The sequence below is a fragment of the Carlito syrichta genome, unplaced genomic scaffold, assembly GCF_000164805.1.
Source record: "Carlito syrichta isolate Samal-C Ts95f unplaced genomic scaffold, Tarsius_syrichta-2.0.1 Scaffold307019, whole genome shotgun sequence".
NCBI lineage: Eukaryota > Metazoa > Chordata > Mammalia > Primates > Tarsiidae > Carlito > Carlito syrichta.
In genome coordinates this window covers 82,199-96,651 of record NW_007251115.1, presented here as the reverse complement: position 1 = coordinate 96,651, position 14,453 = coordinate 82,199, and the positions used below count along the sequence as shown (strand labels likewise).

Below are 14,453 nucleotides of genomic sequence, written 5' to 3'. Positions count from 1 at the left end.
TACTACTACCATAAATTAGCTCTAGAGAATGCCTATTTACAGGAGACCACTAGTCTTATGACTGCCTTTGTACATAAAGAATGCAGGGTTGTTAACAATGTCTACAATTACACTGCAAAGACAAGAGGATGGGAAACCATATTCAATTTGATATATAACCACAATTTAACTTCCTGTGTGAAAACAGCAGGAAGAAGAGTAGCTAGATTTTCAGCTAGTTCTGTGATACTTTTCCTTCCACTCAATTCCTGGTAACAAGAAAGGAAAATAAAAATCTCAATCTTTTGTTAAAAAAGAAGTTCTGAACTTCTGAAAGAAACTACCCAAGAGGATAAAGAGAGCGGAATAAGAAAGATAAACTGTTGAGTGAGCAAGGTAGCTCAAGTCTGTAATCCTAGCACTTTGGAAGGCTGAGGTGAGAAGATTGCCTGAGTCCAGGGGTTCAAGACCAGCCTGGGCAACTTGGTGAGACCTTGTCTCTACAACAAATCAAAAAAAGTTAGCCAGGTGTGGTAGCGAAAGCCTGTAGTTTCAGCTACTTGGAAGGCTGAGGTGGAAGAATTGCCTGAGTCAAACAGGTCAAGGTTGGGGTGGCTGTGAGCATGCCACTGCACTCCTGCCCGGGTGACGAAGTGAGATTCCCAGGTGACGAAGTGAGATTCCAACTCAAAAAAAAACAAAAAGAAAGATAAACTGTTGAAGAAACATGGCCTATATTTAATTCTGTATTTTAAACTGCCTTCTGAATTTCTCACACTATTGGGTCCAGTACATTTATAACAGAAATACAAAATAAATTATGGGGTGGGAGAGATCAGAGTGAAGTGTACGGGGCCCTCCAAGTATGCTGGTCATCAGCTATTGAGTCAGAAAATATAAGGTTTGAACCTCAGCTCCACTGCAGACAGGTTTGGTTATCCTGAGAAAATCACTCAACCCTGAAGCCTGATTCCTTGTGCACAAAAAGAGAACACCACCAACTTTATAGATTGTTACAAACATTAGAGGTGGACATGCACAAAGCACCTGGCATAAAATGGGCATCTAAAACTGATAGTTATTATTATTAGCTACTAAAGTATTCATGTTCAGGTAACTCAATGAAAACAGGTCACTACTACTCTACAAAGAGCTTCTCCAATATGTCCCAACAAACCTTCTAAGCTAAATGTTGCCTTTGGCCCTGTAGAACTGAAAAAATAAAGGGAAGAGGGAAAAAATAAACAAAACACAAACAGCACCAACGTGAGAAACAACAGTTTAACTGTTAATGGTCCTCTTAAAATTATCAAATCCACATCCCCTTTGAAGCTCACAGGTCAAAAGGAGTGTGTTCATGATGGTGGGAGAAGATTCCCACCGGGCTCCTTATCGCCACATGGAGCACCTGCACCCATGGAAACGAAATACTGCTACAGATAAACAAAACTGCTGAAGCATGACCCAAGAATTACTTCATTTCCTATTAAGCTAAAAGTGGAACACATCCCATCCGGGCCTTCTCTTTTGAAGATGAAACAATTGGGACTTTGTTCATTAGCTATCCAAAAAGGAACCCTCAAAATGCTCACTGGGCCAGTCAAATCCAGTCTCACCAGATGTCACCTTCTAAGAGAAAGAATGGTGGAAAATATTAAAATAATACCTTCACTACTTCAGTTTGGTTTCAAAATATTTAAAAATTCAGTGCCTTTTTCTTCTGTTTGAAATGGTTACAACAGGGTTAGGAAATGTGGAAAGTTTCCACTTCCAAGACCCACACTCTAATAGGAACCAGGATTATGTGCAAAAGTATGTACCCACTACTAGTTTTTGGTGGTCTAATGGTAGATATGCAAATTAGTGTATGTGTAAAACGTCTCTGTATGTACATGAGTATTTAAGAAGATAGAAAAACCAATAGGCATAGATAATCATTCATTCATGTACATTTTGGAGGAGGAAGGAGCCAACTAATACTAAAAACATGTCCTTCTATATTCTAGCCTACATCTCTAAGACAGTGTTTTTCAACCTTTTCTTCTATTATCATCTCCTTCAAGAGCCATTTTATACATTATTCTCTATTCACCACTCCCCATAAAATTTTAATACCATAGATATACCACATATTTGTATATCTGTGGTTACACACACCAAGTAAGTTTTTCTGCTCCCCAAAAGTCAATTTTCATGCCACTGGGGATCTCCCTCCTGTTATATAGCATGCTACAGAACGCCAGTGCTGTGCTGATAGTTCCAACATGATGAAATACACAATTTCCTCATAACGTTACAACTAGGACAACAGATTTTTTTCCTCCTTCAACTAGTCCTCAGTTTGTTTTTTCAGTATAACCAATATATGTACTGACTAGCTAGCATTGGGACAATTACATTTTTTAGAATATAAAAATCACATCTGTATGTAGATAGCCCTACAACAGGAATATTTCAGTATAGAGCGATTATTAGAAAATGTCCAATAAAAAATAACATTACTTTGGCAGGGGGAGATCAGAATTCTCTGATTAAGTCAATTAAAGGCCTGTAAGTTATTTTCCAACATGCCATTCAATTTGATAATCTTTGAACATATGCTGCTAGAAAAAAAAGCTTGATTCATAAGAACTAAAAGATACATCACGCAATAACTGTCAGACCATGTGTTGAGACTGGGGCTGCAACTTTTCTTTAAGCCCAAAAAGACTTCTGATCATGGTTAATTTATTTTTCTTTTTCTTCTTTTCTTTTAATACATCTACTTATATAGTACCTTCCCTAGAAAGTGAGAAAGAAAAGAAAAATATAAAGGAACTGAGTCAAATTTGGAGTCAATAAAGGTTTGTAGTTTTCCTATCAAACAAGAACCCCTGCTGTGAATTCTAAAAATAAATAATAGATATGCTGAAAAATGATTTCATTTTATGAAAGATTTTGCACCAAAGCCTTTCAAAAAAATAGTGTGCAGAAACCACTAAACATCCTGTTCCTTCTTTCATTCTAAAATCATTGCTTGGTCTAAATTCAGTTTCATTAATAAAAGGGAACACAATAAAAGAGTACTCTATACTCCTACCCCAAGAATCATCTTCAAGGATGCTCATATTTCTATTTACCAATCCTACAAAGATCTTTAAAAAAAAAAAAAGTTTCATCTCAAGAGGAAAACCACCAGCTAATAAAAATGTGATTTAAGGCTGAATTTGTTTTCTATGAAGAGATGATAATGTGATACTTATTTTCATTTATTAAAAGGCAATACCTTTCATTATTAGAGATATAATTCCATTTCAGTCTATATATTTCAAAGCAGATTATATTATTGAACTAGCCACTTCATAGGTATTTTGTATGTAATATTTTATTACAAAGCATGTTGTTCTGTCTCTATGTTAATTAGCACAAAGATGGATTTATTTTAAAAATAATATTTTTACTGTTCAAAATGTTTTTATTAAATTAAAAATTACTATATATTATATAAGTAACATGTTCACTGTAAAGCATTCAAACTCAAAGGGAGAGAAAATAGAAAGTCAAAGTCTCCAGCTACCTGTCCCCTAACATGTTACTACTTAGTCTTTTTTTTTTTTTGAGTTGAAGTCACTCTGTCACCCAGGCTGGAGTGCAGTGGCACACTGCTCGCAACCACTGCAGTTTAAACCTGCTGGGCTAATGTGATCCTTCTGCCTCAGCCTTCTAAGTAGCTGGAACTACAGGCACACACCACCACACCCAGATAATTTTTTGATTTATTGTATAGAAGAGGTCTCACCATGTTGTCCTGGCTGGTCTTGAACCCCTGGGCTCAAGTAATCCTCTCACCTCTGCCTCCCAAAGTGCTAGGACCACAGGCAAGAGCCACCGTGCCCAGCTTACTACTTAATCTTAACATACTTTCTTTATTTATAAAAGGGGAAGCATGTCATAGCTAGAGCCTTTAATGGTGAGAAAGTAAACAAAACCACCTTTAAAAGTTGTTATACCTTCTTTATAATTATACAGACACACACAAACTTCAATGAAAGACTTTTATTAGAAAACATGCTCAAAAAAGTGAGAAAATAGAAAAAGGGGAGATGGGACTGTAATTTCAAAATAACTGAAGTCAAGGTTTTGGATTTTTTAGGAGACAATTTTAAAATATCTCCTTTTTCACCCTACTTGAGGAAAATATTTATTTGGTAAAAGGTTATAGGCAAATATCAAGAAGTAGCTACCTTTTGAAGGTCAATCAATCATCTGGTTTTATTTTTTTTTAAATGTTACAAAATACTGACAGTGAAACATACAGAGAACTCAAAGAAAAATCACAGCCAGCAATCTGGACGAAGCATGATATTAAAAGCAAGAACAAGGCACAAAGATGTTTTTCTTCTCTTAGTCAGCCAAAATGACTTGGGACTGCAGAGTTAGTTCCACACGTAAGCAGAAAGAGGGCAGACATCCCTATCAGCAGCAGCTGCTGCAGCAAGACTATACACATTTATTCAGTAACTGGGATGCACAGTGCATTGTACAGACTTTCCATGACACTGCCCTGAGCAGACAGGAAATATGAGGCTATCAATAGGGCTAAGTGACGCACAGAAATCATCAAAGGTAGCTCTGGAAAAAGGACATAGACTCTTGCTCCAAGCTAAGAATTCAACTAAAAAAGCCAGAGACTCCTTTGCCTTTCTCATAAAAAGGGGGCTATGTGTGGGTGTCTATATATGCATGTTCACACATCTTTTTTGAAGAGCAGTTTCTGAGAACCAGGAAGAATTCTGACACAGTACAAATGTTCTACCAAGTGACAGGGATTCCTAGAACAACCCTTCTTAGCATACACCAGTGAACAAAACAAACAAAAAACCTTGCTGTCATGAAGCTGACACTTTAGTTGGGGTAGGCAAAAAATAAATATAAGTAAGTAAAACATATAATATGTTAGATATTGAAAAGCACAATGGAGAAAAATACAGCAGGGAAGAAGGACTGCTGAGAGGAGACAGTTCTTTATTTTTTTAAGTTGAACAGCAAAGACCTCACTTGAGAAGGAAGGTACTATCTGAGTAAGGACCTAAAAGTAGAGAAGGCACAAGTCAATGAAGTCAACAAAAGTAGGTTTAAAGCAGCTTAACTCTAGGCTTAAAAAAATGAACCCCATGATATCACCAAGAAATTCAAAACTAAGTTAACCCCTAAACACCCCTATCTTTACTCATCCACAACAAATTGTCAAATGAATCCAAATGACAACAGCTGAAAAAGATAAGTAAACAGAAAAACCTTATACACCATGACTAGAGCATTCGGGTCCAGTCAGGAATCTCCTTTGCTTCATTACTAACGGAGCTTCTAATACACAAAGTAGGTACCTCACTGTTCCCCCTTGCATACATATCAAAGGCTCACATGTTAAAGTGCTGCCTTACTTTGGCCTCCCACAGGTACAAGGTCTATTAAGGGGTCAAATTCTTTGTCATCTCTGCTGTGATTAGGCACGTCCTATACAGTCAGCTGTCTGACTGAATTTGGGTGGATAGAAAAATGTCCAGGCCAATGGGGTAGGGAAAAGTTATCAGACCCTGCAAGTGTGACAGAAAATATGGAAGGTGGAAGGAGAAATGATTAGTAAAAAAATAAAGGAGAAGTCAAGTACTAGCTAGGACCCTAGGCCCCAAGAACATGGGTCAGGAATTAATTCTGAGGATTCGAACCAAATTGGAGGAAAGTATCTGAGTAAAATACCCATTTCCAGTTGGCATGGGTAGGCAAGGCAAGGGTACTTAGTCAATAAGCACAAATGAACACCCAGAGAAGGATGCAGATAGGGAAAAAAAGAAGACAGAAATATATAAAAAGGTATTAGAACCAAAGGCAAGGGAAAAAATGGAAAGTGGTCAGAAAGATAGGCCAAGGATAACATATTCGGATCAGACACAAACTTAGAGCTACAGGATGTCATTCAAGTTCAGTGAGTTTGTGACTCCAGGAAGAGTAATTGCATGCCACCATCCCAATTTAAGGGCCTTGCCAGTGAAGGCATAAGATCTTTCAGGCTCATCCTTCTCCATCACGAGACTGGACTTTGCTGGCATATGATATACATCAAGGAGACAAGACGACTGGAGCTTTAATGTTACAAAGAAAGATATGTAATACTCTTTAGAAAAGAAATCAGTATCTATCCTGACTACCTTCTTACATTTCCCGCTCCTAAAAATTTGGAGTATTCCTAAAGACTGCCAGAAATCTTTGGATTCTATTATTTTCAAAATCACTTTTGCAAAGAAAGAAGATAAATATAGCTTTTACTTGCCACGATACCAGTTCTTAAGTGTGGTATAATTTACAGAATTTGGAAGGTACCAGATATAAAGTTAATATATAAAATGGCAAAGCAACAAAAAAAATCCAATATCAGCAAGATTAGATATTCAAATTGATTCATATTACACTGCCTATACCAACAAAGTGGAATCAGTGTTATATAAAAATGCTGGTTTAAAAAAATGTTTTAATAGGAACTATATCCACCTTATTCTATAAAGGAAAATAGTTAAACTACCAACGTTTTTAAGGGTTCCCTTTAAATGTGCCCTCTTTTGAATTTTGATAAAAATTGGTCATTTATTACCTTTGAAGCAAAATCAGTTAAGGAAAGAAGTTCATTTTCTTCTTTTTTATTTTAAAGATGTGGGGTACAATTCAGGATTAGGTACATAAATGGTCATTGTACAGGTAAAGTCTGGGCCTCCCTTTCATCCTCACTTTGTCTGATTTGAGATCAGGTACCCTTATTGATGTTATGTGCTCCCCCACCTCCCCTGGCAGTGCCCTGCTGTCGCCAAACCCTTTCTTATAGTATTATCATAAATGTTCAGGGTCTCCTTATGAGTGAGAACATGTGATGCTCAGTTCTTTGTTTCTGTGGTAGATCACTGAGTATGATAGACTAAAAATTCATCCAAGCTGATGCGAAGACCATAATTTTGCCCTTCTTTATGACTGTGTAATATTCTATCATGTATATGTACTGCATTTTTTTATCCAGTCCACTTTTGATGGGCAGCACATTTGGTTCCATGTTTTTGCTATTGTGAATAATGCTGCAATAAGAATGTGTGTCCAGGTATCTTTTTTTATAGAATGATTGAGTTCCTCTGGGTATATTCCCAGAAGGGGGATTGCTGGGTCATATGGAAGGTCGATTTTTAGATATTTTGGAATTGCCATACTGTTCCACAGAGATTGTATTAGTTTACACTCCCACCAACAGTGTAAGGAAGCTCAATATACCCTCAGATGATGAGACAGGCCAGGAAATGATCATTACTTTACCAGAGGTTTCTGGTGGAAGTAGCAATGACTTAATAATTTTGTAAGAATGTCTAATATGTAAGCATTTTCCTTTTAATTCTGTTGAGCTTACAAATGCAATTGTGATTAAGCATTCATGCCATCATGAACTATAATTTGTTAATTTTGGGAAATCTGGCTTTATAAAAAATTTTGCAAGCTTCTCTATCACAGGTACTAAGGAATGTATTACTAATTGTATTTTACCTTCTTGTTTTGCCACCATATAATTCAGAATCAAATCTGCAGTCCCACATTTGTAACCATGTGAGAACTCTCTTCCACGTGTTTCCTCCAAATCTCAATATTCTAATAAATTAATATTTTTGCTGATGCTGATTTTTATCTTTCAATTTATGACATAATCTTATTCACTTATTGACTAGTTACGTTCAGTTTTTTTAAGAATATGCAAGATATAAACAAAATACAGTACCTACATATTTAAAATAAAGATCTGAAAATAATTATATCACCCTGATTCACTCTTCCTATCACTCCATACTTCCTATCACCCTATACTAATGAACATAGAATAAGTGTTCAAGAATGATCAAAGGCTAATAAAGATTGTATTCAAATACTTACCAGGAGCAATGGTCTCCAATGTATCAGAACTGACTTTCCGAGTACTTGTACAGTGATGGAGGGTAGAACCCGAAAATACCAAGTAAAAAACTACATCATCTTCAACTTTGTCCTCTTCAGCAAGCAATATTGTAACAACACAATCGCCCTAGGAAATAAAACAATACAGAAAGTTTGCATTGGTAGGGTTCCTCTTGAGAGCCTATCTTTATAAAACATCATATTTAAGGAAAAATCAAATATATAATCTAAACCGTGCTCCCATTATAGGTTTAAACAAGTGTAAACACTGACTGTGCATTTATGTGTCAAGTCAGTATTCTAGGCATTGAGAATATAGAATGAGCCTGAAAATAAGATCCGTCTTCCTTAAACTTAGATTTTAGTGAAGAAGACTAGACAATTAAAAAAACAGTGTGTGTGTTTACTCAATGAATGGGTAAAAGAAAAAAAAGAGTGAGAGGAGGAGGGAGGGAGAAATTCAAGAAAATTCAGATATAAGGCAGAGAGGATGGAGTGGTATAATAAATAGTCAAGATCCTCAGACCCAAAATTCTCCTTAACTCCTGTGTTCCAGCTGATAGCAATAATCCTCTAAATTCTACATCCTATAAATCACTACCAAGTTCATCCATTTTCTAGCAAAGGTAGAGACACTCTAATAGGCTTGCCTGGAATTGACAAACAGCATGAACCTAGGCTCCAGGCAAATCAGGTTTAAATCTCACTTGCAAAGATTTTAACTTAGATCCACTAAACCTGCTTTCTTCACTATATAAATGAAGGTGAAACTTTATCTCCTAATAGCTAATACAGTCATGGGACGCATAACAATGTTTCACTCAACAACAAACCAAACCACATATGGGACAAGTGGTCCTATAAGATTATATTGCCTTTTTTTTTTTTAACTGTACCTTTTCAATGTTTAGATACTCAAAATACTTACCTCTGTGTTACAACTGCCTACAGTATCAAGTATAGTAATGTGCCAGACAAGTTTGCAGCCTAGGAGCAATAGCTTATACCATATAGCCTAGTAGTCTATACCACTAGGTTTGTGTAAGTACACTCTATGATGTGCGCACAACAGACAAAATCATCTAACAACACATTTCTCAGAGCATGTTCTCATGGCTAAGTGATGCATGAATGTATATGAAAATTCTCAGAGTATGTTCAGTTTTTGGTGTATCCTAATGTTCTTAATCTGTTACAATGGAAGGTTGATTTTCTAAAAATTTGTGTTTCCTAGCCATCTGGCATCCTTGCTCTTCTTTATCCATCCCTACATTGTCCTTGGAATCAGACAAAATTTCTATGCCAATAACTTTGTCCATGACTTTGCAACTATTTGGAAGGTAAGACATCTTTGTCCTTTAATTGCAAATATATTTCTAGCAGTTTTTATATGTTATTTTTTTAAAAATCTAATTCAGTAGCTAAATTTAATACATTCTATGAAATACATTTCTAATTACCATTCTCCCAATTATAAACATTATATAATTCTTGTTGTAACCATAACAAAAGATTTTAAAGCATCAACATTTAAAGCACTGAGATTTAATACTATGTGAATCTTAATAATGCACCATAAAAAAATCAATTTAGAGAAAGCCGGACCATTTTAGCATTATAATTAGGGGACTGAATTCTCATTACTTGATAGTATTTTTTTTCTCTTTCCATTTTAGCAATAATTACAGACCATGAGAGTACCATGCCACCCTGTGGCCACAACTTATTAAGCCCAAAAGCATAACTAAGAAGGTAGTTTTTTTACTAAACATTGAAAGGCAAAAAAATCATGAACCAAGCCTGTTAACAGAAATGTGGCAGTAGGTTGATTCTGGAAACAGAGTTCAAAGTATTTCCCAAGCCCTGAGCCTATCTCTCACGTTACATCCAGTGCCTTGTTCAGCACCCTATACACCCTATACAAATCTGTTGAACACAATATATAAGAAGTCAGAACAAACTATAATCCCCAAACAAGCTGTAATTTACTTTGTCCAAAGTTAGTTATTAATATTACTACTGAAGTGGAGAGTTCCAAAACACACTAGCACAAGGAATATCACAGCTGGTAAAACAGAATTATCACTGACTTCAGTTACTACTCAGAATAATACTTTCATCTTGTGTATAAGACCCTCTGATATCACAGCTGGTAAAACAGAATTATCACTGGCTTCGGTTACTACTCAGAATTACACATACATCTTGCGTATAAGATGGAAACATTTTTGAAAAGCTTAGACTGGTAAAAAGTTTAATATCCTTTGGCATGATGCAACAGTTAAGATGTCTGCAGCACATATGAAAAGAGTTAGTTTTCAAGGTAGTGAAATACCATTATAACCTGAAAAAAAGGTGCAAATGAAAGTTCAGTTATAGCACATTGGCACACTGTGACCCACAGACCAAATCCAGTCTCCCCACTGCTTGTTTCTGTGTGGTTCTCAAGTTGAAAAGGATCTTTTACATCTTTAAATGGTCAGAAAAAAAAAAAATCAAAAGAACATCTTTTAATGTGAAAATTATATGAAATTCAAATAAATACCCACAGATAAGTTTTATTAGAAGCCAGCCACTTTTTTTGTTTTGTTTTGTTTACACATCATCTATGGCTACTTTTCACTACAATGGGTCACAGCAGTTGAGTGATTCCAACAAAGATGTTATGGCCCACATACCTTTAATAGTTTTTTTAAAATATTAAGTCACACTACTTAATACACAAAATAGTCAACAGAAAAGAACACAGAAGCCTCACTGATGTCATAGCCACTTGAAATTTAGACTCCAAAGGCACTTGGAATTAAGTACCTGCTTTCCTTGAAGGAGTATTCTCTGCACACTGATAAAGTCACTGAAGCAAATAGCAAACTCTTCATTCAGCCACATGACTTTCATTTTATTTCAGTAGTGCCAAGCACCCACTATTACCTGAGATGCCCTTGAAAGATTAAGCAAGTAGAATGGTAATGAAAAAATAAAAATGAAAAACAGATCTAGGTAATAATTTTTATTGAGGTGGTTGTTTTAACCCTAGCCATCCTTGAAAGATACCCTGGTAAATGACCCTGCTGTTCATGGAAAGGACCAACCCCAAAGAATAAACAGATAAATCAGTCTGGCTACAAAGTGAACAAGTCTGCCATGTTTCTAACTACAGCAGACGAACTTATTAACAAGGACAATTTTCAAGACATTCTCAATTATAATTTTAGTATGACACAACCCCAGGAAGAGTGCACATCAACATGACCACTTATTCAACAATCTGAACTCAAGGACAGCATATTATCCTTACAAAGATACTTTACACGTTTCTTCATTAGTAAGAACCCTGACATTTTTTCCAAAATCCTAATTAGTTTTGCTGACAGTTGATATAAGAACTAATGGGGAAAAAAACAGTCTGTACTACTGCCCCACTTTGTAAATACAGGGGGTTCCCCAAAATATAAATATAAATGCAGTGTGATCAAAATGTCACCAGTCACTTATTTGCCAATAAAGACGGGTATTCATAAAAGGGTTATTAAAAATAAAATCATAAGTGGTAGCCATGGTCTCAGATTTCTCCATCTTGAACTCATTTATACAGTAGATATAATAAATACTGTAAAATAGCACTGTAATTATACAATTATTAAATATAAAACATTGTCTCATTTAGATTTCTAACCTGGAATTCTATGAATCTACCTTCCTTTTCTAGATCAGAGTTCCTCTCCACATGAGACCCAACATCTTGCTGGGAGACTCTCCATGCTCCAAGAAAGTCTGAGGCTTTCCTTTGACTGGGAATGTGGTGAAGGAAAAAAATAGAGGGGAAAGAAATGTATTTGAGGGATGGGAAGAGGTGAATTACAGTGTGGGGATAAATGGAAGGGATGGGGCCTTGGACAGAAAAGATGCTAGATGGGGATTAGGTAAGTTTTATAGAAGGAAGAGTTAAAGAAGGAATAACACTAATGTGTTAGTAAGAGTCAGCCATAAGATTTCTGAAGGTAGCCCCAATCAGCAGCAAAGTGACTGCGTGGGATATTGGATCTGGTTTGTGTGTGCTTTATGAGTGCTGACTGTTAAATTTTTAGGAATTCTGCAAGCCAGTTGTTAAACACAGTCATTATTAAAAATTAAATAATATAAGCTTATGATTAAGTAACTGTATTAAAAACAAATGAAATAAATACTCAAAACAACATTTTTAAAATTTCTTACATCTTTCTATTATCTATGTTCATGAGGTTTACACCTAGTATATCTATATAGTGAAAATTCTATATGATGATGTGTAATGCAGATGTCTTCCCAAAATATATCTCTTGCCAACTCTATGTTCAGTAATGTGGCACTGGTAGCTGGAAATCAACCATCATGAGGGTATTTACACTGCTGACATCAGTAAGTGTTACAAATCAGAGCTTTGTGTTTTCTTCTTTTTAACCAGCACATCACTGAGAACAGGTCAGCAGGAGAGGGGAGAGGGGAAAAGGGAAGAATTTCCACAGGGAAGGCCAAGGAAGGCCATGGCAAGCCCAATTAAGAAAGGTTATTACAAGCCGTCTCAGTGGCTCAGCCTGTAATCCCGCGCTTTTGGGAGGCTGAGGTGAGTGGATTGCCTGAGCCCGTGGGTTCAAGACCCGCCTGGGCAGCGAGACCTCATCTCTACACTAAATCAAAAATCAGCCGGGCGTGGTAGCGCATGCCTGTAATTCTGGCTCCTCTGTAATTCCGGCTCCTCGGAAGGCTGAGGCGGAAGGATTGCCGGAGCCCAGCAGGCGAGGCTGCAGTGGCAGGGAGCAGCCACTGCACTCCAGTCTGGGCGACAGAGTGAGACTCCAACTCAAAAAAAAAAGGTTACTACTTAAGGGATGAAAGGAGGTCTTGCTTATAAGAAAAATCCCTACACAAGCACAAAGCATCACAGTTTATAGATAACAGTGCTGCCACAGCTATGCTTACAACAGTCCACTATTATCACCACCTTAAGTCAATTTGTCTTCTTTCTTTTTTTTTTTTAACTTGGTATATAACTTGTTAGCTTACCACAGTGGTTAAGATGATCTCTGCCTGGGTTTGAATCACAGTATGGTACATCAATTTCCATCTATTTAACCTGGGGTTTGTTATTCTCTATACCTAAGTGAGTAGTCAATTTGTCTTCTTTCTTTTTTTTTTTTAACTTGGTTTATAACTTGTTAGCTTACCACAGTGGTTAAGATGATCTCTGCCTGGGTTTGAATCACAGTATGGTACATCAATTTCCATCTATTTAACCCGGGGTTTGTTACTCTCTATACCTAAGTGAGTACAACAAACATAACTTAACTCATAAAGTTGTTTTGTGAATTAATGGCTGATAAAAGGAAAGCCCTTATAGCAGTGCATGGCACAAAATGTATAATAAATGACTGCTACTATAATGTACCACAATGTACACCCCTTGGGAGCATGTTTTATTCATCGAGATAATCCCATCTGCCCAGACTAGCAAGCAGCATTTGAAAATAAAGAAAAGGAGATACCTAAACTTTTTCTCAATTTTTATTTTAAAATTGTGGGGTACAATTCAGAGTTAGGTATACAAATATTCACTGTGCAGGTACCCCTGTTGATGAGGTGTGTCCTCCCTTCTCCAAGCAGATATAGACTACTGTCAATCCCACGCCCCCCTGCCAAAGTTTCCCGCGGTCAATCCTTTTCTTATAGTATTATGGTAGTTGTTCAAGGTCCACTTATGAGTGAGAACATGTGGTACTCAGCTTTTTGTTTCTGTGAGAGATCACTCAGTATTATAAACTCTAATTCCATCCAGGTTGTTGCGAATTTCACGATTTTGATTTTTTTTTATGGCTGCATAATATTCCATTGTATATATGTACCACATTTTAAAAATCCAGTCCTCTTTTGATGGGCAGCACGGTTGGTTCCATGTTCTTGCTATTGTGAACAATGTTGCAATAAACATACATGTGCAGGTATCTTTTTTACAGAGTGATCTGAGTTCTTCCAGGTATATTCCCAGTAGGGGGCACCTAAGCTTTCAATAGTTACTCCTTGATGGTGGATGAAGCCAATTTTAACATACTTTGTCCTTTTCTGTGTTTTCCAACTTTTAACAATAAGGATGTATTATTTTTTAAAGAAAAATCATAGAAAGAACTTTGGCGTATAACACCTGAATCAAGATCAGGAAAGTTAAAACAAACATTAATTTCACATAGCATGCATGCACTGGAGACACAGCATCAGTTACAGTGTTTCTAACAAAAATGCCTAACTTCATTCTAGTCATGAGAAGACTTCAGACAAACCCAAATTGAGGAAACTTCTATATAAAAAGTGGCCTGTATACTTCAGGAAATGTCGCCAATTAAAGACAAAGATTGAGGTTCTGTTCCACATTAAAGGAAACTAAAAAGACTTGCCAACTAAATGCAATACATGATTCTATTCTGGATACTAAATGACAGACAAAAAGGTGCTATTAAGGACATTACTGAAACAACTGACAAAAT

The 14,453-nt window shown here is 36.4% G+C and overlaps 1 protein-coding gene across 1 annotated transcript in view; it reads right to left on the bottom strand.

The window, feature by feature from the left end:
• The window catches only part of AKAP13 (A-kinase anchoring protein 13), a 247,677-nt gene that overhangs the window by 199,508 nt on the left and 33,716 nt on the right, over positions 1-14,453 (bottom strand). Inside the window, exon 2 of the mRNA XM_021715342.1 lies at positions 7,918-8,065. Within this exon, the coding sequence (XP_021571017.1) occupies positions 7,918-8,065 (148 nt within the window). The remainder of the gene's footprint in view (positions 1-7,917; positions 8,066-14,453) is intronic.